At 41.1% G+C, this 26,272-nt stretch overlaps 1 protein-coding gene across 8 annotated transcripts in view; it reads right to left on the bottom strand.

Moving 5' to 3' along the window:
* Positions 1–25,611, bottom strand: part of RGPD4 (RANBP2 like and GRIP domain containing 4) — a 36,921-nt gene extending 11,310 nt beyond the window's left edge. For all 8 annotated transcript variants that reach the window (XM_083437522.1, XM_083437524.1, XM_083437523.1 and 5 more), the window contains exons 1-20: positions 25,288–25,611; positions 21,606–21,673; positions 21,021–21,132; positions 19,392–19,544; positions 18,717–18,947; positions 17,639–17,790; positions 17,122–17,314; positions 15,490–15,580; positions 14,435–14,644; positions 13,072–13,250; positions 12,803–12,978; positions 12,392–12,515; positions 11,513–11,674; positions 9,195–9,332; positions 8,953–9,099; positions 8,273–8,455; positions 8,107–8,190; positions 5,965–6,100; positions 5,324–5,421; positions 274–5,077 (exon numbers count right to left, since the gene is read on the bottom strand). In XM_083437522.1, the coding sequence (XP_083293648.1) occupies positions 274–5,077; positions 5,324–5,421; positions 5,965–6,100; positions 8,107–8,190; positions 8,273–8,455; positions 8,953–9,099; positions 9,195–9,332; positions 11,513–11,674; positions 12,392–12,515; positions 12,803–12,978; positions 13,072–13,250; positions 14,435–14,644; positions 15,490–15,580; positions 17,122–17,314; positions 17,639–17,790; positions 18,717–18,947; positions 19,392–19,544; positions 21,021–21,132; positions 21,606–21,673; positions 25,288–25,362 (7,516 nt within the window). In that variant the 5' untranslated portion in view covers positions 25,363–25,611. The remainder of the gene's footprint in view (positions 1–273; positions 5,078–5,323; positions 5,422–5,964; positions 6,101–8,106; positions 8,191–8,272; positions 8,456–8,952; positions 9,100–9,194; positions 9,333–11,512; positions 11,675–12,391; positions 12,516–12,802; positions 12,979–13,071; positions 13,251–14,434; positions 14,645–15,489; positions 15,581–17,121; positions 17,315–17,638; positions 17,791–18,716; positions 18,948–19,391; positions 19,545–21,020; positions 21,133–21,605; positions 21,674–25,287) is intronic.
* Between the last annotated feature and the right edge of the window lie 661 nt (positions 25,612–26,272).

Here is a 26,272-nt window from a genome sequence, read left to right as displayed (position 1 = left end):
GAGATACTTTTGATCTCTAAAGTGCTAAATAGCTTGGGTCCTGCATACCAGAATTTTTTTTAAGATCTTCCTCAAGCACGTTTATGATAACCCAGGATACATTCATTTAAAGATTTTTCAGTATCATTTTTTCTTCTTACCTAGGGTTAAGCATTATAGATTTTGAAACTATACATCAGTAGGCAACTTAAACTCACGAAGATGGACAAGGTGGAACCTAAGTACATTTATAACAACTTGAATTTATTAAGTAAAAATTATGTAAATGCTCACCTTTTTCTAGTGTTTTAAATGAAAAATTAGGAAGTCCTTCTGCCTTGGAGGTAGCCACTTGACTTTCTCCTTTGCCATCAGAGTGTTTCCAAACAGTAGCATCACTTTCCTGATGCTCAGCACCTTTGCAGGCATCGTATGTGCCATCTGGCTCTCGCTGTTTTGTGCTATGACACACTGAGCTATCGCTTTTGCTCTTGGGTGAAGCGTTAAAGCTGAAGCCAAAGAGCGATCCCGTTGCTGATGTGTTTCCAAACGTGAAAGGCTTTGATTTTTCATTGCTGAAAATACTTTTGACAGATTCTGAGCCAAAGACAAATTTGGGTGGCGAAACCACTGCTTTCGTTGGCGTCTCAGAAGTGCCCGCCGTCGGTGAAGTCTCTGGAGTTTGTGTAACTGTTTCTTCATCCTGCTTTAAATCAGTTCTCTCCCTGGTGGTTTCTTCAAGTACTGCAACAGCAATCTTTCCACACGGCGATTCCTTCGGAGTATTGGCCCGCGAAGAGAGTGGTGTGATTAAGGTGTCTTTTTCTTGAGCGTGTTTTGCTTCCTCAAAGATCTGCTTAAACGAGTCAGCAACATCTTGCAGCTTAAATCGCACAGCCAAGTGCTCTACTTTCCGTTCCCCTTCGGCAAAGTCACATGCGGTCCATACCCAGGCTCGCTCTGTGCCTTTCATTGGCTGGATGTTCATATCGGAGGTTATTCTGTGATTGGCACAAAGCTTTAATACCTGGTCCCTTCGCATGACTACACGAACTTGTTTAGTGTCATAGTTTTGCAAGATCTTTATGTCTCCAATACCCCTCTCCTTCCACTGATTAGCATCTTTATCATATCTATAAAGTTTAGCACGATGGCTGAAGACAACCTGCTCATTTTCTTCACCACTGGTTATTTCTACGAGGTCAGGTAAAGGTACTACTGGTTCAAAATACTGACCATCTCTTTCATCTTCTTGTGTAACGTCAGATTCCTCATCTGTGCCTACAGAAGTCCTACTTTGGTTCTGTTTGGAAGGAGACTTAGAGGGACTTAATGCAGATTTGAAGCTGAAGTTAAACCCTGTGGTGGACTCTCCAAACCTAAATAGATTTTTCCTCACAGGGCTACTGGCCCGAGGCAAAGCATACACAGAGCTGTCTGTACTATCATCCAGTGCTTCCCCACGCAAGTCATAGTTGTCCCACTCTAATGTAGGCCCAGTGCTTTCAGCGTGTGGCTTAATAATCAAATCAGAGGCCTTTGTAGCAGACGCAGAGGTTTTACTCTCTTCATCCGCAAGTTTAGTTTTATCGTCTGTCAGGAAGGTTTTGAGATCTTTCAAACCACTTTTCATTTCTTCTGCTTTTTGTATCAGCTCAGCTGTTTTCCCAGAATCTATTAGTTTATGTGGGGTCTGGAGTGGTATATCCAGCAATAGCCTTTGACATTCTTCGAATTTCAACTTAAATTCCTCAGCTTGCTCTGGACTTTTGAATTTAGCTGCCAATTGCTCCAGCTTTGCATCACCATCAGAGAAGTCGTTGGCTAACCACATCCATGCTTTGTCTGAGCCAGAGAGGGGCTTCAAGTTCATGGTAGTTGTGATCCAGTGGTTTGCACAAACCTTAAATACCTGCTCACGTCGCATGATGATTCGTGGCTTGCCATTAACTTCATTCTTAAGGATTTTCAAGTTGCCCACACCACGTTCTTTCCACTGGCTTGTTTCTGCATCAAACCTGAACAGTTTTACTCTTTGGGAATACAACACTATATCATCTTCTTCGCCAGTCACCAGTTCGACTTTCTCGGGCATCTGGACAACAGGGTCAAAATGAATATCATCGTTGTCTTCTGTTTTATAGGACTCATCTTCCTTCTCAAGATCAGCAGAAGTATTTCCTTTGAATGAAGATTTAGCAGCCTGAGAAGAAAATAGCTTTTCACCTGCACCTGAAAAGCCCTTGAAATTTGGATCTTTCCGACCAAACTGAAATCCTTCACCTGCAGTTGTTTTTGCAAGGTCAGCAAAAGTGAATGTGCTGCTGTGTTGACCAAACACCAAATCACTGCTTTGTTTGCTAGATCTATCATGAGATTTCATTGCAGTTTCTTCCCCCGACACCTCCTCTTTTTCATCAGTACCACCTTCTTTATTCTGTTGGTCGTTTGCAACATCTTTGCTAGGCTCTTGTATACCAAATTTAAATTCACCTGGAGGTACAGGCATTGAAAAATTAAACCCTCCTTTCATAGGCTTAGTTTCACTGCTAGCAGGAACCTGAAATGTGAAGGAAGACGACTTCCCCTGATCTGTAGAAAGGCCAAATTTAAAACCCTTCTCTGTTATGTCACATTTAAAACCCGTCCCCTGTGGTCCTCCAGTGGGTTCGGATAACTTGCTTTTGAAGCCAAACACAGGCAGTTGAGCATCACTAGCTGGTAAAGCTGGAGCATTGCTAGATGGGTTTGCAGCCTGACAAGCAGCACAAGTTCGTGAGGAGCCTTCATTTCTTACTAAGCATATGCTGCAATCCCACTGGCCCTCCTTTTTCTGAAAAGCAGCCCCAAAACCACTTTGGGGCACTTTTGGAGACTCTGCATGACCAAATTTGAATGTGGTTTGGGAATCGCTAGATGGGTTTGCAGCCTGACAAGCAGCACAAGTTCGTGAGGAGCCTTCATTTCTTACTAAGCATATGCTGCAATCCCACTGGCCCTCCTTTTTCTGAAAAGCAGCCCCAAAACCACTTTGGGGCACTTTTGGAGACTCTGCATGACCAAATTTGAATGTGGTTTGGGAATCGCTAGATGGGTTTGCAGCCTGACAAGCAGCACAAGTTCGCGAGGAGCCTTCATTTCTTACTAAGCATATGCTGCAATCCCACTGGCCCTCCTTTTTCTGAAAAGCAGCCCCAAAACCACTTTGGGGCACTTTTGGAGACTCTGCATGACCAAATTTGAATGTGGTTTGGGAACCAAACACTGGTAAATTTGTACCGCTGGGATTCTTGCAGCTAATACAATGGGATGCGCTGGCTTCGTTTCTCACAAGACAGGTCCTGCATTCCCACTGGTTTTCCTTTTTTGGAGGAATTGGTCCAAATGTAGAATGTGTGCCTTCAGTGTTGGGTTTGAAAGGTATAGTCGATTCTGTCGGAGGAAGCACAGCCTGCGCTTCCCGATTAGCTGGATTTGGAGTCTGGCATGCTACACAACTCTGTGCAGTTACTTTATTTCGAACAAGGCATGTGTTGCACTCCCACTGATCTTTCTTTAACATGAACTGTTCACCAAATCCGTATGTAGCATTTGCTCCCAGCCCTTCTTTAGCAAAAGAGAAGGATGCAGGTGTAGCTGCACTGGATGCAATTGTAAAAGTACTTTTGGCATTAGTGTTTTTAGCTGAACTGCTCACATCGGGAACAGGAACCTGATAGCTACCACTGAGAGATGATGTCCCACTCTTGAAGTTAAATCCAGAGCTCATGAGTCCCGAGTCAGATTTACCAGAATCTTTTGCATCTTGAGCAGTAGCTTCTCTTGATGACACAATACCCTGAGAAGCCTGCTGACTATCACTTGATCCAGATAGTCTCAAAATATTTTGTGCCTCTTCAAATTTCCGCTTGAAAAGCTTCGCTTCCTCTGGAGTTTTAAACCTGATTGCAAGTTGCTCAGGTTTTGCCGATTCATCTGCATAGTCCAAGGCATGCCACACAAAAGATTTGTCTGATCCAGCATTTGGGTTCAGAGTCATATCAGGATTTATATAGTGATTTGCACAAATTTTCAGCACTTGCTCCCGTCTCATAAGTAGTCTGATTTTGCCAGTTATTTTATGCCTCAGAATTTTCACATTACCAACACCTCTCTCTTTCCATTCTTTGTGTTCAGCATCAAAGCGGAAAAGTTTTGCTCTATTGCAAAACATCTCCTCTTCATCTTCTTCACCTGTTTTTACTTCAATTTTGTCAGGTAGTGGCACAACAGGCTCGAAATGAGGGCCATCATCTTCTTCTTCACCACCACCATGGACACTTCCTCCATCTGTTTCGTGACTTCTGTTTGCTACATCTGAATGTGGAGTACCAAATACAGGCTTGCCAGGATCCTGAAAGCTGAACACATCACCCTTACTAAAACCAGAGGGCCTGGGTTGATTTTGTACCATTTTATCCGTAAATGCAATGCCTGATGCATTCTTGCCACCAAAACTGAAGATGTTTCGCTGTCCAGTGGGATATTCAGTAAGCGGCTTTTGTCCAGTGTATCGGTCCTCTTTGATAGGCTTGTCAGATGTCAGAAGGCCCAAAAGACTGTCGCTGTTGCTATAGGGGGTACTGTGTGGCTGTGCTGCAACCTGAGGTGATGAAAAAGTAAAATCTCCATCGTTAGATTTGAAATTGGAATTAAATTTGAAAGTGGTTGGCTGTGTCGACTGAGCAGAAGTTATCAAGGTAGGTTTTGCTCCCTCTACTGGTGGTACAGGCTGCCCAAAGGTAGGCTTCCCAAATTCTATCACTTTTGACTCTGCAGACCGGGAGGCCGGGGGTGCTGCAGAAGGTTTTGTAAAATAGCCTGGCTCGGGAAGTGGCGGATTTGTAGTTGTTGGTGGAACGCTGTAGTTGTAGTAGTCCTCATTGCCACGGGGAGACAACATTCCGGTTGCCGGAGAATCAAAACGCAGGGGAGTACCATACATTTCTTGCGAAAACATGCAAGCAGAAGTGTTCTGCAAAGGAGGGGTGTGCATTGGCTGTTGATATGTATATATGTGCTGCTGAGGAGTAAGCCTGTTCATGGCATAGACAGGAGCCTATAAACACAAAAATGATCAAGCTTAGTTTTAAAGCCTTAGTAATTGAACATAGGTTATAAATTTAAATTTCCAATAATTGCTTAAACTGCATTCAAAAACAACTGCTGGTTCCTGCTCTCCTACCCACCCCCACTATGTGACAAGAAACCTGCCTTTTGAATATTTAACAGAAAGCAACACAGTTCTCAATTTTCCATCTCTTTACAAATTATGAGTTGTATCAGAGAAACAGCAAATAATTACCTTTGTGGGGGTCACATTTGTGGCTGCTGTCCGTAGGAGATATTGGGAATTGTAAGCTGGTGATGGGTTGTAGTAGACAGATGGACCTGTTGTAGCAACTGGACACACAAGAGATAAAAACAGTGAGAGTCCTGAAATTGACAAGAACCCTAAATCTTTATCTTAAATATGTATACGCTGCCTTTAAAAACAAGAAACCTCAAGGTGGTTTATAATCCAACACACAATCCCACATATAACCATCTAAACACTCAGGCTTCCCCCCACTTCTAGTATTCCATCATTTTATATGCAAGTGTGAAGATACAGCTTTAGTGATTTACTTCTTTGTATAAGGATATCACGTGTTTTTTGTGGAGTATTCTTGTGTAGTTTTAAAAAATGTATGGTCATTATCAAACTCAAATAAAAGCAATCATTTTAAAAGTGTGAAAATGCACCCTCCCCGCAGCACTCATGGTAAGTTTTAAATGAAGCCTTATGATTATGAAGCCAGTAAATGAAAATACTTTATATCTTTTTAATAACATCCTCCTCAAGGCAGCTTGTGATCCCTTCAATGCTTTTTAATTATAATCAGACGTCACATCAGAAACTGCACTTAAATTTCTCTAGGACTCTCCACCTCCGCATATAGTTACCAGTTAATGGTGCTCCATGAAAGCTCTGTGTGCCTTGATAGCCATCTGGCATGGTATCTGCTGCATAGCTTTCGGCAGGCCACCGCTGAGACATGGTTGTATTAGAATTGTTAAGTTTCATCTCGTGCATCTCATTCTATCAAAAAGACAAGCATGGTCATTAAAAACTTTTGTGCCAACTCCATGATGTTTCTTTTGCATCTACAGAACCGAAGAGGAAAAGAATCTAAAACAGTTTGGGGTGAATATGCTTGTATAAGTCCTGGCTACATTGAAACCTTGGATTTCTCAATTTTTTTATTTGGACTTCCACCATGAAGGCATTTAAGAACAGTTACTCAGAGTGAGCCAGAAAGTGACCAATCCAGGAAATAAAATATTGTTTCCTCCAACCTCTTTATATCTTTCTCTATGCTTTGCTTGTTTCTTCAAGATGAAGGATCAAAGTACAGTTGTACCTTGGAAGTCAAACGGAATCCACTCCAGAAGTCCATTTGACTTCCAAAACGTTCAGAAACCAAAGCACGACTTCTGATTGGTTGCAGGAAGCTCCTGCACCCAGTTGGAAGCTGCTGAAGCTCCGTCAGACGTTCGGCTTCTAAAAATAGTTCGCAAACCAGAACAATCACTTCTAGGTTTGCTACATTAGGGAGCCAAAACATTCGGGAATTAGCTGTTCAACTTCCAAGGTATGACACTATAGGGGAAGAAAAAGCACAGCCAACCTTGTCACTCTCCTCCTTACCAGCTCTTTGCTTTTCTGTTAGCCTGTCTCATCTACATATCAACAGTGTTTTGATACCTCTAGGGCCACCACAGGAACACACACCTTCACTGCCAGTGAGGTCAGTCTCAGCCCCCCTCCTCTATTTCCCGTCCCTGCAATGATTCAATATTCTCTGGCTACTAAGCATGCTCAATAATCCCTTTAGGATTTCCCCCCTAAAGATTCTTTGCACTTCTGCAAGTATGCCACTACCTCCCTCTTGTGTGAGGATGGTGTTATTAGCATTTGGGGAATGAGTTCTGAGTTAGTAGCAGTGATGATGGCAATGACTGAAAATGAACCATGAACTGACTACTGCTGAAAGCTTAACTGAGCAAGGAACAGTTGTGTGCAAAGTAAGGCGGTTACAGAAATGAAATATATTCTGAACAGCCCAAATTTTGATTTTATTGCTTAAAACCTTCTGGAGTATAAAAAGCCATGAAGTATAGTCTTTGCTATTACTTATTTCTTACAGCACACACATAACCAGGTTTACGCACAACAGTGGTCTTTATTCCTTAATGATTTTAGTATTTTAGTGTTAATGAAAATTTGTACAAATTATCAGTCTTCTCTCTTTCAATCAAAAATGGCCAGGAGTCTTTCCCCTCTCTGGTAGAGGAAACTTACTGATGTCACAATAGGCTGCTTTGCAACAAGATTCCACAACTGTACTTCAGCTAACTTGAATCAAACTAGCAAGCCCTTTCTAGTCTGCTGCTGCTATAAGCTTCTTATGTTGTTTCTACTACAATTTACTTTACTTTAGCGTTAGGGTTAATTCTGTTCTGATACATGGACATGAGAAAAAGTTGTGCTAGCAGACACAATGGAATTTCCCCTTCTTCCCTTCCCCTTTCAGCCCCTGTCCTCCTCTCAGGCTACTTCAGAGAGTCCCCCCAACCCACCAAAGAATATTTTTAGGGGGTGGGTCACAGGGTGGGAGAAGGGAAATCTGGACATCATTTCACATATTTGTAAATTGCCGTTAAGTTTTATTTTTATTTTTGAACTTGCATATACCACCTTTCAGAAAATAATCATACATCAGTCATTTTTATAGTAATTGTATTTTCAGCAATAGAAATTAAACCTGCCTATGCAAGAATGACTACTTCTATGAATGCATTTGTTTGCACCCTGCTGAATAACTCAAAGTAAAAGACAGTCTAGATTGCCAACGTTAAAATCAGCACTTTGTCTTAAATTAATCACACTGCTCATAAGCATGATTACTCTGGAAGTATAATTATTTAGATAGGATCTTCTTGAACACTTGACTTATCCATCCTGACTTCGATTATCTAAGCTGAATAAATCACATCTATCCCCAGAGTGGAGTACAGAACATACACAGCAGTGCTCTTATTTACCTTTATGGATTCTACTTGCTGACAGATCATCTTAAGTAGTGATTTTTGATCCTCTGCCCAGCGAGGAGGAGTTTTGGGCGAGAACTGAAAGAACAATAGTTAGGTGATTACACCAACTGAAACATAATAGAGATTTTAACAACAAAAACATATTTGTTTACTATACCTTGTAGCTTTTACTTGGAGACAGAGAGAATTTTGTGGGCGATGGGGTAGAATGTTTAATTTCCGTCTCCACTGGTTGGCTCAAATCATTGTTTAGGATAAGACTCCTTTCTTCACCATTGATTCCAAGTTCTTGAATTATACTTTCCAGCATCTCCTTAACTGTCTCTATGGATACAGGTAACTAGGACGAAAATTAAAGAGTAAGTGAATTTAGGGTGAGTTTAAATATATACATGGTTACATTAATGAACTACATATTCTTCCCAGGTTTACAAATTATTGGCTTCAGAAGCCTGGGTTGCATCTAGTGCTGCTATTCTGCTCTTTTGGCAGACTTCTACCTCTCCCTCCAGAGCAAATTTCTGTGAGAGGACAAAAGTCCTGGTGTGCAAGTAAAACTCTGCTCAAGCAACACTTGATACAACCCTCTGTATTTCACTAATTAAACAGAAAATGGTCACAAGCACAAAAAAGTTTGCATAGAATTTTTGCATCTGAATAAGTTTTAATTCTTAGCTACCCATACTCAAATGTTTGCTTTAGAGCCACTAAGTTCTACTGCATTTCTAGTAGATTTACTATTAAACCAAGTATTATACATCTAGACATATAATCTAACAAATGCCTTTTTCCTATATAGATTCCCCTAGCAATTTTTTTTAAAAAAACATTTTAAACCTTTTCAGTTACTGAAGTATCGCTGCTGCTTTCATCTATAATTTTTATGAGGTAGTCTCTACTCTTTTTCAGAAGATTTCTGTATTCTTCTTGTTCTTCTAATGACAGACCATCATTCTCTATCTCTTCAGCTTTCCTCTGGAAAATCTAGCCAAGAGAAGGAGGAGTCAGTTGAGAATTCAGCTTATTAAGTGTGCACGCAGTTAGGGCAGGGGAATCCCCTGAAGGAATGTAACACTTACTAGAGCAAGATTCCAATATGAGACAACATTTTTAATAGCTTCAAATGCTTGCATAGCATCGTCTGTTTTTCCATCCACAGAATCCAAAATAGCAAATGCTATGTGTGCCTCTTCTTGATATACACCAACCTGGGAAACCTTAAAAATAAGGTTTATTAATTAGTTTTATATAAGGAAATGTTTTGGTACAAAATATTTTACACAGTTTAATGATTTACAATTGTGTGTAAGTTTTGCCCTTTTCAAGGGAGGAACTAGTACTTACTTTGTCCAAGATGATAACCAGATTTTCAAGTTATACGATTCCAGTGACAGAAATACGTTTGCAGAAAGCATACTGAAACGTGTGTGTGTGGAACACATATGTAATATTTGACAAACTGTTTCTGCAAGCATGTTTCTACAATACACATGTGCTTTTATATTTATAATAGTATGCATGTAGATACACGTATGATATGTTCAAATACTTCTAACAGATTAAGTTTATGTGTCTAGCTAGATAAGGTAATTCATAAAGGTAAAGGTACCCCTGCCCGTACGGGCCAGTCTTGACAGACTCTAGGGTTGTGCGCCCATCCCACTTAAGAGGCCGGGGGCCAGCGCTGTCCGAAGACACTTCCGGGTCACGTGGCCAGCGTGACATCGCTGCTCTGGCGAGCCAGAGCCGCACACGGAAACACCGTTTACCTTCCCGGTATAAAGCGGTACCTATTTATCTACTTGCACTTAAGGGTGCTTTCAAACTGCTAGGTGGGCAGGAGCTGGGACCAAAAGACGGGAGCTCACCCCGTCGCGGGGATTCGAACCGCTGACCATACGATCAGCAAGTCCTAGGCACTGAGGTTTTACCCACAGCGTCACCCACATCCCAGGTAATTCATAATCATGGTCTATTCTTCAATCATCATTTTCAACCATGCATGTAAGAGGAAGTTATTTCCACATATGCAAAGGGAGTGTTTAGAGTCCCTTATAGTCCCAACCAAAAGGCCTGCAGTTTCCCACTCTGTAAAAAATTTTAAATAAGCATTACAAACATTTGCCCCCCCCCCCCAGTTGGCTTAGTGTGTGCTGGGTTAAGTTTTCCATGGGGAAGGGAGACGCTTCAGCAGCTTGCATAGGTCTTCCACCTTCTCATGATTAGCAGCAAAAATCTTAATGCTATTTGATATAGCCCTAATGAAAACACTATTTGATATAGCCCTAAGGAAAAGCATGTTGTAGAATTAACAGTTTATATACCGAAAGAGTTAACGTCCTCAACAAGTTTTTTCTTGTCACAGATGACTATACAAAGCCACAGTTCAAAGCAGTGCTATCAATATGCCAGTAACTCAACTTAGAAAAATTAGCCCAGGATTGGTAGAAAAACTGTACATCAGTGCCTGGAAGCACTAAGAAACTTAAGTTGAATTCAGACAACAAGAGAGGCAACTCTGCGGACCTGGGAAAGAAGATTCTGCTCATTCTGAATGGGGTCAAAATTTCTCTGAATAATCATGTTTCCAGCCAAGGGCTTTGTTCCTGGACACCATCTAACTCCTATATATGGAGAAAAAGGCTACCAATGGCTACTAGCCACAATGGAGATGTTCTACCACCACTGCTGGAGGCAGTATGTCCCTGAATATCAGTGGCTGGGTATCGTAAATGGGGTGAGCGATGTTACACTCAGGCGCTGCTTGCATGCTTCCCATAGGCATCTAGTTGGCCACTGTGAAAACAGGATGTTGGGTAAGATGGGTCTTTGGTCTGATTCAGCAGGGCTATTATGCTCTTCTTGTTGGTTCAGATAGCAACTGTGACCTAGGTGTTGCCACACTCTTCTGGAGAATTAACTGCTATGATCCATACCTCAGTAACCTCTCATATTTCATTATGTTAAGACCCAACATGAGCTGTGTTTGATGACTGCATGACATCCAAGTCAAATAGTGAGATCAGTTAAGTTCCACTTTCCAAATAAAATAAAATAAAATTTTGAGCAACACCTAGCTAGCAGACAAATTATGCTACCAGCACATAATTAACATTTGTGGCTTATGAAGGAAGACTGGACCAATTACAAATGTGTGGATCTCAAAGTACGCTAATGGTGGAAGCAGACAAATCTGCTGATGGTTCAAGAGATGGCAAGTAGCTTTTTTATTGTTGCCAGAGTTGGAATGTAAACAGTAACCGCTTATGGAGGTGGGATTGAGTTAGAGGAGAAGTGGCAACAAGAATTATACATCAAAGTAAAAACTGCAGATAAGACCCCAAAAGCATTTAGAAATATAAAGACTACCATAGGAAGATTTGAGCTGCCTTATTACCTGAATATCTTCACTATGAAAGTGATTGAACAATGGGTTAATTGGTTCAGGAATACTTCTCTTCTTCTTGATTGTCTCAAGCATTGGCAAAACTTTCTTCCAGTAATAAACACTTCGTCCAATGTAATCTTTTTGGTCATAGAAAGAATTAAGACTGCAACCCTGTGAAGTAACATAATTTGAGTTATTTTTAATGTTAAACTCAGTAAATCATTTGTATATATCAATGATAGCCCTGATGACACTATTTCACATTTCTCTATTAACGTTCAGCATTCCAGTTGTACATGCAAGTGTTGTATTTATTTATGATTTATTAGATTTCATACCCACCCATCACTGGAAGGTTACAGGGTGGATTATGACAACAGAATATACAATTATAAAAGCTGGTGAAACAGTCACAATTATAAGACAAATGAAACCATTCATTGAATAATTTACAAAATAAAATACCTTAACTGTCAAAGGCCAGGGTAAAGAGCTGTATCTTCAGCATACAGCAAAAACTATACAATGAAGATGCCAGACACAATGATGGGGAGGAAGTCCCATAATTTAGGGACTGCCACAGAGAAAGCCCTCTCTTGGGCAGCAGTTGGCAGCAATTACCAATTACCAAGAGATTCTCCTCTGAAGACCTTAACACTAGAGAAAGTTAGTAGAGATGAAGATAGTCTTTCAGATATCTGGAGCTTAAGTCATTTAGGCAGGGCCAGAGGTTGTCCATTGGTGGTTTAAAAGGTGGTGGCAACTACATTCCAGACTTGTCTCCCCACTTATAATCAAAATACCTGCAATAGGCTGCATGGATTATACAAGGTTAAGAAATTAACTTTATAGCTTCAAATTTATTAAAAATGGCATCTTCCTACTTACTGTTTTAAGGAGACTTTTTGCCCAGTGCATGATCAGAGCTGGCTGAAGACCATGTTTACCTAAGGCTCTGAGGATGCTTATTTCATGTTGGACTAGAAGCCTCACTTTTGCTGCTGTCCCAGACCTGAAAAGTAATGTGTGCAACAGAAATGAGTCAGCTGCATAATGTAGTTCTTAATTACCAGTTTCTGCTTGATTATAGACTAAAAGTTATAAAGTCAATTTTTAACCAAAAAGACAAAGGATCAAAAAAGTTTTCTTGTAAATATGTAAAAGCCAGCCATTTCACACAAGCTGTCATATATATAATCCTTCAGCATGAGAAATGGGCATTAAAAGCTGCTATATGTAGTCTACAGCCACATATCTATTGTAAGGATGACTACCATAACCAAAAAAAGTCATACTTACACAGTTTGTTTGTGAACAAGAGCATAAACAGCATCCCACCAGGCCCTCTGCCTCTCGGTACAAAGTTGCTTGCATACTGGTAGTGGTAGGAATTGAGGCTGGTGCACAGTGTACTTGGTATTAAATTTCTCTTCCAATTGCAAATGACAGGTAAATATCACCCCAAGCAGAAATACCTGTTTTGCAAACACACACATTTTAAGTTATACAATAAATTGCCTTATTAACTCAAATTGTGGTAGAAATTAATGCTGGAAGCATTTCCTTACTTCAAGGTCCAACATGCAAATCGATTCAGGAGCATTGGTCTCAAGTCTGGATGTTTCCTGAGGCAAGTGGAAAAGTTGCTTCAACCATTTGCGAAAGGTTTGCAGGGGTGATATGGATTTCCACTGCAGACCAAGCCATACGAGGTGTTGGAGACTACCACCGTGGGCTCTAATGGCACCTAACAACAAGAAAGTGCTGGTTCATTTCTAAAGATGCAACTGTGTGATACGACAGCAGAAGACAGTAAGCAAGCCAACATCTCATGTTAATTCCAAAACAGTTAAAAATGTGAATCAATGCCTCAGCTCACATCCTGTACAAAGCAGGTGTTCAAAACATAGTTCAGTAGTAGTTTCCAATGCAGTTTTGCCAGTTACTGAGGCTCCCCTGGCTATTTAGATTTCTACAGACCTGTCTACAAGTATTCTCTGTTTAGAATGACAGAAACACAAACACCATCTACTGTGGTACATAAGCCATTATTCACTACCGCTTCTAAATACAACTAGTCAGAGAATTTAGCATCTTAAGTTATGCAAACTGCTTTGATAATCAAAGCATACCCATATATGTAAATTGGTACACTTGCAAAAGTGAGTTCGTTTAAAGGAGGGGTGGGGGAACTCAAGTCCAGGAGTCAATCTGGACCCATCAGGGGGTTCCATTTGGCCTGCGAGGCCATCTTTCCAAACCATGCTCATTCATCAATCAGCTGACACAACTGGTAATATCAGCTGATGAGTGAGACTTTTTTGGAAAACCCAAACTGCACTGATCTCTTCAACCTCCAAAAAGCATCACCATGAGCTGGGCTTTCCAAAACAAACAAACAAACAAACAAGTCCCCTTGCTTTTGTGTGGAGAAACAAAAGCTACATACCCTGCTTTTTTCTTTGCTGCTGCACAATGCAGCAATCCCTGCTAGAGCTAATGCCTGCTTTAGACACTGGCCTGGACAGACTGCTCAATCACACAACAAAGAAATAGGCACTTGTTTCCAAATGAATTTCCTGCTCTCCCATGCTCAAACAGGACAGCAGAGACTGCAAGGAATTTAGACATATGGGCAGGGCAACTCATCTACCAATCATGTGACCCCCCGTTACTGGCAGGTAGAATACTTCCCCTCCTGTCAAACTTGGTCGGGGGGGGGGGGGCAGATTAAGATATGGTCACTGGTGCAAAATATGTTCCCCAGTCCACTTTAATATCTTTACATGAGCTAGTATTTAAATTCACCTGCTTCTTCCAGTGTTTTTAATCTTGAAGTATCATGCTGTATGTGTATCTATTTCATAATATGCAATGAATTTATAATATACAAATAAATAAATAAACAAACACTCAAAACAATCTTCTTACCAATATCGTATCTAGCTAGTTCTACATATTCTGGTACTTGCACACCAACATTTCTGATATCATCTGTGCCAAGAAAGGAATTCTCTGTAGAAGAACCACTCCCAAATAGTGCATCAATTAAGGCAGACTGTCCACTCTTGTTTGCAAATGATTCAACAATCTCCTTGAAAAAATCCTGCTTCCTACGGCTTAGGTTTAGAAGCATATGTCCTGAAAAGATAAGAGATACATGATTAACCAAAAGTCAAGTTTCTATTTGGCAAAAATACACCAAATATCGTGTATCCAATGAAGTTGTTCAATTTATGCAAGGACTTCAGCCTGCACAATGAAACTCCCCCCTGAGACACTCCCCCCACATAATATCTGCTCCAGAGTGTTGTTAGGAACCCCCAGAACAAATTTGGGGAGCATCTAGGGAGAGAAGGAGGTGGCAACACTTTTAGTGAGCGAATGAAAGTCCTTGTGCAAATGAAAATACTTTGGTAGATACAACCCCTTGAATAAATTTGTCAAGTCCATAACTTGAGTTCAGAGGGTAGTATTGAATGAAGTAGTTCCGCTGGTACAAGAACTTTGGCCACATAACAGAACTTCCCTTCCATGCCTGCTAAATCTGTTCTGGGATTCCTTCAACCTTCTAGGGCAGATCTGGGGAGGGTGTGAGGCATATGGGGAGAGAAAGAGGGGAAGTTGCGTTGTACAGTACAAGCAGAAATCCTTGTGCTAGTGGAAGTACTTTGTTGAATACCACCCAAAGAGTTAAGTTCTTAAATTTAAAACATTTTGTTCAAAGGGGAAATAACTGCAGGTTTGAAGACTCAGAAGGCAGAAAATGAATCTTAGTCAAGAGGACAAATTGAAAAGTTATGCTGGGGCCTCTAGCGCTGCCATTCTTTAAAACCCACATTATGCTTTGAATTCTTAGCATTGCCTGTTAAAGGTTTGTTACTTTTAATTTTAACTGAGTGAAGTCTTTACACGCTGCTTTAGAATTGCTACTAGATGTCCACAGCTTTGATTTTAAAATGAAATCTGACTTTGAATATTATTACCAGACTGGCTCTGTCGATCACAGGCTAACATTTCCAACTTCTCTTGTTCAGCTTGATCGCCTTTTATTAGTTTTGACTTTGGTCTAGGAACCTGGTAGAGATTAGACAAGTGTAAAGAATTCGCTCTGCAGTGAAATATATTATAACAATACTGAGCTTAAGAATAAAATCCATTTCTGTGAAGTGTAAAAATCATGTCTAGTACAATCATAAATTTTACATTACATTTCTGTCCAAAGTGCCAAGCTGAACATTTTTTGACTCTATATTGCTCTATGCCAAGGACAAGTTGAATGAATACAGACTTATTGCTTCTTTCTCAAGAAATGAAGGGAAAGGAATAGTATTTTGAACTGCAAGTCTTGCTTTTACTCATCAAGATATGGTGGTGGAAGGTCATTTAAGAACAGCCCAACAGTAATTATTTGATAGAGCTAACTTTAGAGAGTCCAGAGCAACCTCACCCAATCTGTTGGCCTCCAAATGTTTTGGACTACAATTCCTATCAGTCCCAGACATGTCCAGAGATCACAGATGATGCAAACTGTAATAAAAAACATCTGATGGGCAACAGATTTGGGAAGGCAGGGCTAGGGACTTTGCCCTTTGGCTGGAGAGAAAACTGGAGAGAAAACTGGCAAAAGAGGATGATAGAATCTGTCAAAGCAATGAAAAGCATCCTAATTATCCCAGATGTATGTATGTATGTATGTATGTATAAATAATAAAAAATAATAATTTATTATTTATACGGCGTCCATCTGGCTGGGTTTTCCCAGCCACTCTGGGTGGCTCCCAACAGAATATTAAACAGAATAAAATATCAAACATTAAAAACTTCCATTAGTGCATTGCAATAATGGCACACAGTGCAGCTAGTTTAGTAAAGGTGCCAGAAGAGGATGTGTGCGCATCCAGGCAGCAGCCACACTGAACTACACTATTCTCCAAGCAAGAATGAAGACAATAGTACGGTATACTGGGATACAATGTGTTGGCTTCCCACGAAAGCCAAAGGTGCACAGCAAAATTACTTGGCTGGGCTAAATCTGTAGACAGCAGATTCCTCCTGATTTCACGCATACTTATTTCCTTTTACCTCTAGATATGCAATTCTACCGAAAAGCATTCCTTTTTGATTTTGTACTTAAAAAAAAATAAAAAAATACAGTGGTGCCCGTGAGTCTCTTGGCCTAGCGGTTTTTTCGTCTTGCGAAGCAACCCCATTAGCGGATTAGCGCTATTAGCAGTTTAGCGGCTATTAAAAGGCTTAAGGGATTAGCGGATTAGCTGCTAAAAGGCTATTAGCAGCTTAGTGCCTTAGAAAAAGGGGGTGGGGAGCGGAAAAAAATCGCAGCAACTCACAATACATTTTCATCTTGCGAAGCAAGCCCATATGAAATTCGTTTTGCGAAGCACCTCCAAAACGGAAAACCCTTTCGTCTAGCGGGTTTTCCGTCTTGCGAGGAATTTGTCTTGCGGGGCACCACTGTAAAAAGCACGAACAGAGCTAATTTCACCCCCCTGCAGTATCATGCATATACAAACACTCCTTGGCACTTTTAACACTGAAATCTACAGCACAAATACTCTAAATGATTGAGGGCAACATGTTACTTGAGAAGAACTTACCTGAAAAGCTAGAAGGTAACATAAAGCTGCCAATTCCGAAACAGCTCTCCACTGCATTTCACTTTCCTGGGCCATTTTCAACAGCAGAGTTCCAGCATGCATGTAGAAGTGGCCTTTCATTTCCAGGAAAGTTACAGAAAGTTCATCACCTCCAGCTGCATAAGGTTTCACTGAATGGAGTGCATGATCAAAGCTACAAGACAAGTGTTCATTAATAACAGTAGCTTCATGGCTCAACAAAGTACTGTTACAGAAACAGCAACACCAGTAAATTATTTTGACTGGTTTCTTTACTAGTGGCTCCAGCTTATTGTTCCTCTGCCATATATGACACATATATACACTGCAAATGTGCAAAAAGCAGCACATGAAAGCAACTAATAAAACATTCAACTGAATTAAGGGGCTTTCGTGCGGACACAATACAAAAGCAAGGACATTTCACAATACAAAAATGGGGGCATTTCATCAAGAGGCTATCATTTAGAAGCATTCTGAATTGAACAAATCAAGATACCTTTGGAGGGATTCTCTGCTTTCTTCTACACCTCTGTTTGAAAGTGTCATTACAACCAGATTTGAATAAGCCAACAAGAGATCCCGACGGGATCTAGTCTTTTGCTCGTTAGGTTTATTGGAGTCCAACTCCTGTGGAGAGTCAAGATATTCCTAGGGGGGGGAATTAAAAAGTTTTTGGTTTAGTCAATTTATATTATGGCTCAGCCATCAGATCTCCAATGTGTTTTATTATGCAAGATCAGTCCCTACTTTGTGTACTCATTCTCTACTGAAATTCAGCAGCCCAAAATTAAATAAAGCAAAAATCTTATTCCGGGTAGACTGTGAGGATTTTATTTTTAGCAGCTTTATCAGGGATATTTTAAGCAATCTTTTAAGACACCAACTGAGCATCATTACCTCAGTGGACTCCAAAAGTAGCAATGAAAGAGCTGAGGGTGTGTGGAAAATGCTGATAAGGAAGGACTTTTCAGCATTTTGCACATGCCCTCCGAAGAGTGAGGCTTGAGTGGCAGGACAAAAATATGCCAGTCTGCTTCATGTACTGCAGAAGGCCCTGAACACCTCCATGTGTTGTCCATGTTCTAGATCACTGGGGTGACTCACTGTATTTTAGCAAGGCAAAATCATGAACAAAAGGAAGTGTTTTTAGGGCTGTTCCACAGGTACTTGCATGAGTTCATGCAGTCCTACCATAGGTAGAGTCTAGTGTAGTTCTCAGGCTCCTCACAAGGTTGTGCACTTGAAAGAACAGCTTTTGACTTAGTCTCAATGTTTCTTATAAATGCCTAGTCAAATGTGAAATGGCTTTTCTAGGGGCTGAAGATACCTTTCTCATGAGGGGCATTTGTAGATGAAACCCAGTAAAAGCATATTGTAGGCCTTTGTAGACCTGCTTATTATAATGTTATTTACTTGCTCAAACTCTGATCAAAAGTAAGTTCTGTCATGCAACTGGATCCAATTAATAAAAAAAGTTTAAACTGGGTTTAGTCTTCACTTGAAGTTACAATAATATTTTCTACAGGAAATTACAAAAAGAAATATTTTTACAAGACAAATATAATTAAACAAACCTTAAGTGTATGTACAACACACGAACACCATTCCAAGCTTGACTGCAATGGTATTTTTTTCTCTGCTTCCTGACAGTGTGCCACAGCAGCTGCAAGGTTTTTGTTTGATAAGTACAGCTTCACTAACCGAATGTTAACATAAACATCATCAGGTCTGGCACACAATTCAGACTGGATCAAATCAAGAAGCTGGTTCCATCCAGTCTCACTCTTGCAATCCACCAGACTCTCCTACAGTAAAGATAAAAGGGTTGACATTTTTTATTTATTTATTTAAACACAAGGCTTTCAAGCATTCTCAAGGAATAACATCATTCTTATTGCTTCTTTATATAAAACTGCACTGCATAAGCAAGCTAGTTTTGAGACAATATAGCAATAAACATCTTAATCCACTACATATCTGGAAATGCATTGCAGTTTCTTTGAGGGGGGGCTTTAAAAAAAAATCAGGAGTTTCTTAACTATGAAAGGAAGTGTTGTTACATGTTATCAGGTTTCTACTTTTTTTTTGAGAAAAAAACAGCAGGTATTAACAAAGTTACAACTACTAAGTTATTGCCAAACTTTTCATACTGCCAATTTCATGTAAAGATTGTGTCCAAATTGTGCCCAGGTTTATTTTGTAAGCTGTGACAATACTCAAGGTAGGTTTGGGGGGGGGGTGAAGGTTACCTTTAGTCGAAAAACTGAAGGGCTTCCAGGAAAAAGCTTGGCTGCTCTGTCAACCCAGTATTTTGCTCTTCCATCAGTAATATCATTACTGCACAGCAGCTCTGCAATCTTCAATACAAGGTCTTTCTGTGTTGGGTTCAACTCCACTGAACGCTAAAGCCACAATTGAAAAGAAGAAGTACCGTATATATAGTTTAATTCTGTTTTTCTGTGATGCAAAATGTTGCAATATAGACTACCAGAACACATAAACCAAGTTAAAGAGGCTTATACAGCTCACTTCACTGAGATCACTTCACTGCCTTATTTGCAATGCTACTCAGGTGTAGAAGAATGATGGAAGAGATGCAGGTGACTACTTTGTTACCACACTTCTGGAGATTAGTGCAGCCTTCACCACTTCATAAACACAGCATTCACAAAGGACCAAGAAAGGGAAAGCCTTCTAGACAGGTGTGGCATGCTTTAGCATTAGAGAATGATGTTATGCTTATGAAATATCACAAGAGACAAGTATTTGTACAGAACAGAAACATGATTCACAGAAGTGTTGCTTTTCCTTGCCAAGTTGCCCTGTACCACAACACAGTCTGAGCATTTCCCAAGCTGACAAGTCAAGATGTGGCTAAATTCCATACTGTGATTCTATCACTTAGCAGACAGCACAGAATTCCTTTCATTGGTTCTAAAGGCTATAGGGGAACCCATCACAAAAGGCCAACTCAGCAGGATTCCTGTCACCTACTCCAAAATTCAATATTAAAGTGGACTTTTTATTAAGCTTATAACACAAAGTAAGGCACAGTAGCTTATGTGCTAAGGTGGGATATGAAAAATTCAGGTTGAGATCCTAGCTCAAATGATGGAAGAGCTAATATTCCCTGAAACTTATATGAGAAGTTGATTGCTATAACTTCTTGCTGCTTGACAGCCCAGCTCAGATGATATGCAAGTGTGTGTGTGTGTGTGTGTGTGTGTGTAAAAAATATTTCTTCTGTTTGGTTCTGTGCTTTCCAGAACAAGGAAAACTCTAAGGTCTATTTAAACTCTAAGGTCTATTTAAAAGATACCAGAATTATGAATCAAGACCAATGAGAAGCTCAGCATTATAATCAACAGTCATCTGGTCAACATTTCATGCTTCAGGAATCAACAGGAAGTTCCCCTCACTATATTGACCCAATTGGACTATCTTTTGATACCACGGAACATAACGTCGTAACCTAAATGACCTGTTAAGTGTTTCAGAATCACTCAAATTATTTTGCCAACTCTCTGTGTGGCAATCTGAGGTGGGAATGGCCAATTGTTACCCTAGGAATCCTTCCCCCCCCCATGGAATACTACAGAATTACATCTTGTAAGGGACAGTCTTGGTGGCTGCTCTACAACCATGCCTTACCCATGCTCAAAACACATACTTCTTTGGAGGCAACAGAAGATTTTGTGGGACTGACATTTGGTAATTTTATTGTTTAATTATAGCCAAGGCAACAACACTTTAAAAATATTTCATAGCATTCCAAAATATGCTCTAGCAAAATAAAATATATCTAAGTAAATATTTCATATACAACAGCCTCTAGCAACAATAATGTAGGCAAAATGTAGAAGCATTATTTTTTTTACCTTATAACAGCCTACAGCTTTCTCTATGTTTTCTTCAGCTTCATAGAGTTGTCCCAAGAATTTGTGTGCCTTGGGATCTCTTTCTTGGACACTGAGATATGTAGATATGTACCTTTAAAAAACAGCATAGCAAGTTAACACAGCAGCCATCAATGGCTAATGATATCATTCCAGAATAGACATAGGTGATGTCAGTGCATTTGATAGTCACACTATAAATGTGAATTAGGAGCCCCAAGCTTGGCATATTTAATTTAACAATGCAAAAACCACAGTACTTGGTTATGAAGCAACTGCCGGCGTTAGTTCTACATGGAACAATATAAAACCTGAAAATAATTATATATGATTAGTAAAAGGCAGCATTCTCCAACCTGGTGCCTTCTGGATGTTTTGATCTTCAGCCTTATCAGCTGCAGACAAAACATCTGGAGAACAGCAAGTTGGGGGTGGTTGGTATAAGCCTATCAACACTCATCATGCAGAGTTCTCTCAAACAATTAAGCAAAAACAAGTTACGCTGAATCAGAGTAAAATCAATCATTGGAATAATTACACATTTTAAAGAATAATATTTTGTATTACCTTTTAGCCAATTCATATTCCTTTGTTTCATAATACAGCTTAGCAAAAAAGAATCCTTTCATGGATTTCTAGAGAGAAAAATACTTTTGTTAATGCTGATAGTAATTCACTTAAGAGTTTGATCATTGAACAGCCAGAATTTTATCTGCATAACTCTATCCTTAAAGAATTTACAATGCTAGAGTGAGAAAGAGCTGTTTCCAAGCCTCTTTCTAAGCATTTAATTCATCACAATAAGTTATTGTCCATTGACAGGAATGAACCACAGCAAGCCTCTAGATCAGTGATTCCCAAACTCCTATTCCTCAGACCACTTGAAAATTGCTGAGGATCTTGAAGACCATGCAATAGTGATTGTTCTACCTGCTGTTTAACAACTGTAATGAGCTGCGCTAGATGCTAAAGTATTTCTTAAAAAATAAGTTCAAAGAGGGTTCCTGAAACTGCCTCCCTCACCAGTCAAGGCCTGGGTGGTTGAATGTTCTCTGACAAAGAACATTTACTGTTCCAAGATGGAAGTTATGTGCCAACTACATCTCCATTACCAGCCTAATCAAATTAACCTAATCTATGCTTAAATATCCTGCCAACCTAGCAGTTCGAAAGCACGTCAAAGTGCAAGTAGATAAATAGGTACCGCTCCAGCGGGAAGGTAAACGGCGTTTCTGTGAGCTGCTCTGGTTCGCCAGAAGCGGCTTAGTCATGCTGGCCACATGACCCGGAAGCTGTACGCCGGCTCCCTCGGCCAGTAAAGCGAGATGAGCGCCACAACCCCAGAGTCGGTCACGACTGGACCTAATGGTCAGGGGTCCCTTTACGTTTATGCTTAAATAATGGTTATCAAAAACAGTAAGTTTTGTAATCATGAAATAGCCAAGTATAAGTCATACTGATTGCCTTTTGAGGACAAAGGCCTATTCAATAGCACCATATGTAGATGTGCCAAGGCCTAATCAATGACTAAGACTGAGGTGTTCATTTGCTTCCTTACTTCTTGTTAATTCTGAATATCTATTTGTTGCTGTTTTCAATGGTGGCTATTTTTGGAAAAAATAACCCTGATATATAGTGGAAGGCAAAGAAAGAGGTCCTCATCTTGATAGAAACTTTCAGCTAACGGCACCAGTGACAAACACTAGGCTTTGCAGAAATTGTGAACTTTGCAGCACTAACCAGCAGAGCTGCAAACTGCCAGGACCCAGGGCAGAAATGTAGTCCCTCCTGCAATTTGCATTTAGAGCAAAACTTAATGCCTTGTGCCAAATACAGCAGAACCCTGGAGTCAAAACCATGCTGGGTATCCACTTATGTAACAAGGGTTATGCTCCCTGTTGGTCCTCAAAATCTGCTCCAGGGATTAGTGGATCATTCGGAGATTTTGGGGGTACACAGAGGAGGAAAAAGAGATCATCTAATGCCACCCTGTCTTTTCTTTCTGCAGCATGCTCAGTACTATAAGTGCAGAGTGCACCCATTATCTGCTAAGGCCCAGTAACAGCCTTTTTCTGTATAAGCATAAAATCTATCATATAGATACCACCATGTGAATTATTCAAAGCTGACAAGTAACAACTGTCAATTTGGTGTTTCAGAGAAGGGAGTGACAGCAAAATGTATGGTAGCTTCCTATACTCAGAAACTACGCTTTCATTAAGACAGTCAAGACAACAAAATGCAACTTTCATGTTAGGTCAGGGATTCTTTTTTATTCCCTTTAGTTGAATTATCCATAGCACTGTCTACCTATATGAAGAACTGTTCAATAGTTTCTGCAACTTGTCATTTGTATGTACCGTCAGGGGAATACCCCATTTGCCTGATGAAAGTTATTTCTGTGCTTTGTCCTAAATTAATTAGTTTTATGTCCATCTCAGACACAAATACTTTTATCAGAGAGACAACAGATCAAAGAATACAAAAACAAACTAGACTATCTCAAGCTCTTTGCCATAATAATCCCACAAACCTCAAGTAAGAAAAGGCAATGATCTTTAATTAGAATTTAGGAAGGACAACTTCCAATTCCTGCCAGGACATAACTCACAACTGCTAAGAATGGAAAGTGAAACTTAACCAAAGCAGCAATAGGTTTTGGGTTTTTTTGAGGGGGAGAGAGAAAAAAACTACCGGTATACAGTTCAGTATAGGAATATCAAATTATCCATGATGTAGCACCTAGAAAACTGCAGGAAATATTTTTAAAATACACAAACACATGGTTAAGTGTTCAATTACCAAATGCTACTTCATATGAAAAATGTTGGAAGAAAAAAAACATTGTTTTTAAGGAGGACAATAACCACTGGCCACTGTAATTGAGAATGGATTTTTAAAGCAAAAAACATTAAGAAGGTAAGTTGAGCAACCTTATGCCAACTATTTTTAAACCAGCATTTATAAAGTTTATACCACACCCAGAGGCAGCTGGCAAGAGTGCTATATGATGCCACAGTGAAAAGATTACAGGGTTAAGAGGGCAGTCGTATATATGTCTTCTCAGAAGGAGGTTCCACCTAAGATATTGGTTCACAGACAGATCATGAACCACAACTGTCTGTTTACATTGGAAAGTTCACAATATATTAGCTGGGTGAAAGTTAGATGGAAAAGCCACCATACATTAAGATTACCAAGCACAGGCCTGGAGGTGGTTCCTGTCTTTTTACGAATAGAAAAAGCAGAAGAATTTACATTAGACACTGGCTTTTCTTCATCAGAATTTATGCAGTAATGCGTGGGTAGGGGACCCAAGACCCAGGCACCAAACGCTCCTAGGCACTCAGGACCATCCCAGGCCACACCCCTTCCCAAGCCACTTGAGTGCTTTCACCTGGCAGAAATAGGCCCTTCAACTGTACTCTTACATCTTGCTTGCCTAGGAGGGCTGAGGGATGTGTGTGTGTGTTTAGAAGGGTACAGAAACCCCCGACTTTTGCATGACTGGGAGATAACTGTGTAAGTTAGAACATGGACGTAGCCAGGATTTACGTTGCAAGGGGAAGCATTTATGTTGCCAGGGGGCAGTACCTCAGTTAAGTATTTTTACTGATTTACTTTTTAAAAAATTAGTTCTTATTGGGGTTTTTTGTGTTACAAAGCAAACAAATAAACAGGGAACTGTACTATTGCCTCCGCTTTCGATTCATACTTGATTTGAGCTGAACACGCCCCCTTTGACTACGCCCGGACAGAAGATGTCCTGCCCACTTTTGCATCTGGCCCCACCAGACCCTGGCGTGGAGCCCTCAGGAGGCTGCTTTGAAGGAAAGGCCCTTTGGCTGGAAGGTGGTCCCCCCCCATCAGCCCCCCCACTCCTGAAGCTGCATCACCTAGCACAGCCCCGCCCCCTTAGAATCATCATGGCACAATCCCACATGCTCTGTTACACTGGAGCCAAGGAACAGGAGGCCCAATGCGCGAGCAGGCGCTGCCCTAATCCCATCCGGCCAGTCCCCCCTCCCTCGAACCCCGTGTCCCTCACGCGCGAGAGGCGGCTGCCAATCCAAACTAACTCCCTCCCCCTCCTTAACCGACGCCGGATCACGTCCAGTCATTGGAGGAGAGTCTCAAAACAAACAGCGAAGGGGACCAATGGCGGGCCGCCTCTGAACTCCCCTCAAAACCGGGTTGGGGGGGGGGGAAGGGAAGGGAAGGGAAACGAAACGAAACGAAGGCGCCTCACCTCCCTGGGCGAAGAGGCCGAGGCCTGCAGCGAGGAGACATAACGGTCCACTTCCGCCCTGCTGCGCCTCAACATGGTGGCGGGCGAAGGAGGGTCCGCCGCCAACGGGCCCCTCAGGCTCCTTCCCCTGGCTCGAAGAGGGAGGGCGAGAGTGCGGAGCCCAAAGCCTGCGCCGGTCCGAGGAGGCGACGCCGCTCGAGGAGGAATGACGTGCTAGCCGACGCGCCGGCTCGCGCAGAGGGAACAGCCGCCGCTGTGGCGTCGGCGGCCTCGCGACGGAAATAGAGTGGGGGGGAGGGAGAGATCGGAAGTGACGTCCTGTCAACCCTAGAGCTGCGCACTGGGGAATGAAAGCTCAGCTTCGCTTCGTAGAGATACGAAAAGTGAGAGAGTGATACCACCTCAGCGCGTGGCGGGCGGAATATCTCCCCCCCCCATTCCACCGCTATAGACAGAGAGCTACTAATAGACGAGAGGGGCTAAATACAGGGCAACCAGTGGGAATCTTCGTGAAAACGGGCTGCAACAAAAAGAGGCGGACTCTCCTTCACTGGAGATTTTTTAAAGAGAGGTTGGATGGCCTCCTTTAGCAGATTTTCCTGCGTTGCAGGGGGTTGGGCTAGATGACCCTCGGGGTCCCTTCCAGCTCTACAGTGCTATGATTCTAAGATGCATGGAGAAAGACAAGCTCCCCCTGTGCGCACAGCCAGGGCCGGATTTAGGTTTGATGAGGCCCTAAGCTACTGAAGGTAATGGGGCCCTTTATATGTCCAGCTGTCCTTTGTCAACAACAAATTGTCGGTTTTTTGTGTTGAATATATGCTCATGCCCTTAGTCTATGCTGCCTGATCACCAGTCTGCAAGCACTCTTTAATATTAGATAACAGGTACAACAGCTTGACCTACTTCAACTGTGCTGCACTGGCAGCTGCATGCTATATGTTGCCGTGCAACCAGTCCATGAAGAATGTAGGCACCCTATATA

Source organism: Podarcis tiliguerta (assembly GCF_965153285.1).
Source record: "Podarcis tiliguerta genome assembly, chromosome: 4".
Lineage (NCBI taxonomy): Eukaryota > Metazoa > Chordata > Lepidosauria > Squamata > Lacertidae > Podarcis > Podarcis tiliguerta.
This window is presented reverse-complemented; position numbering and strand designations above follow the sequence as displayed.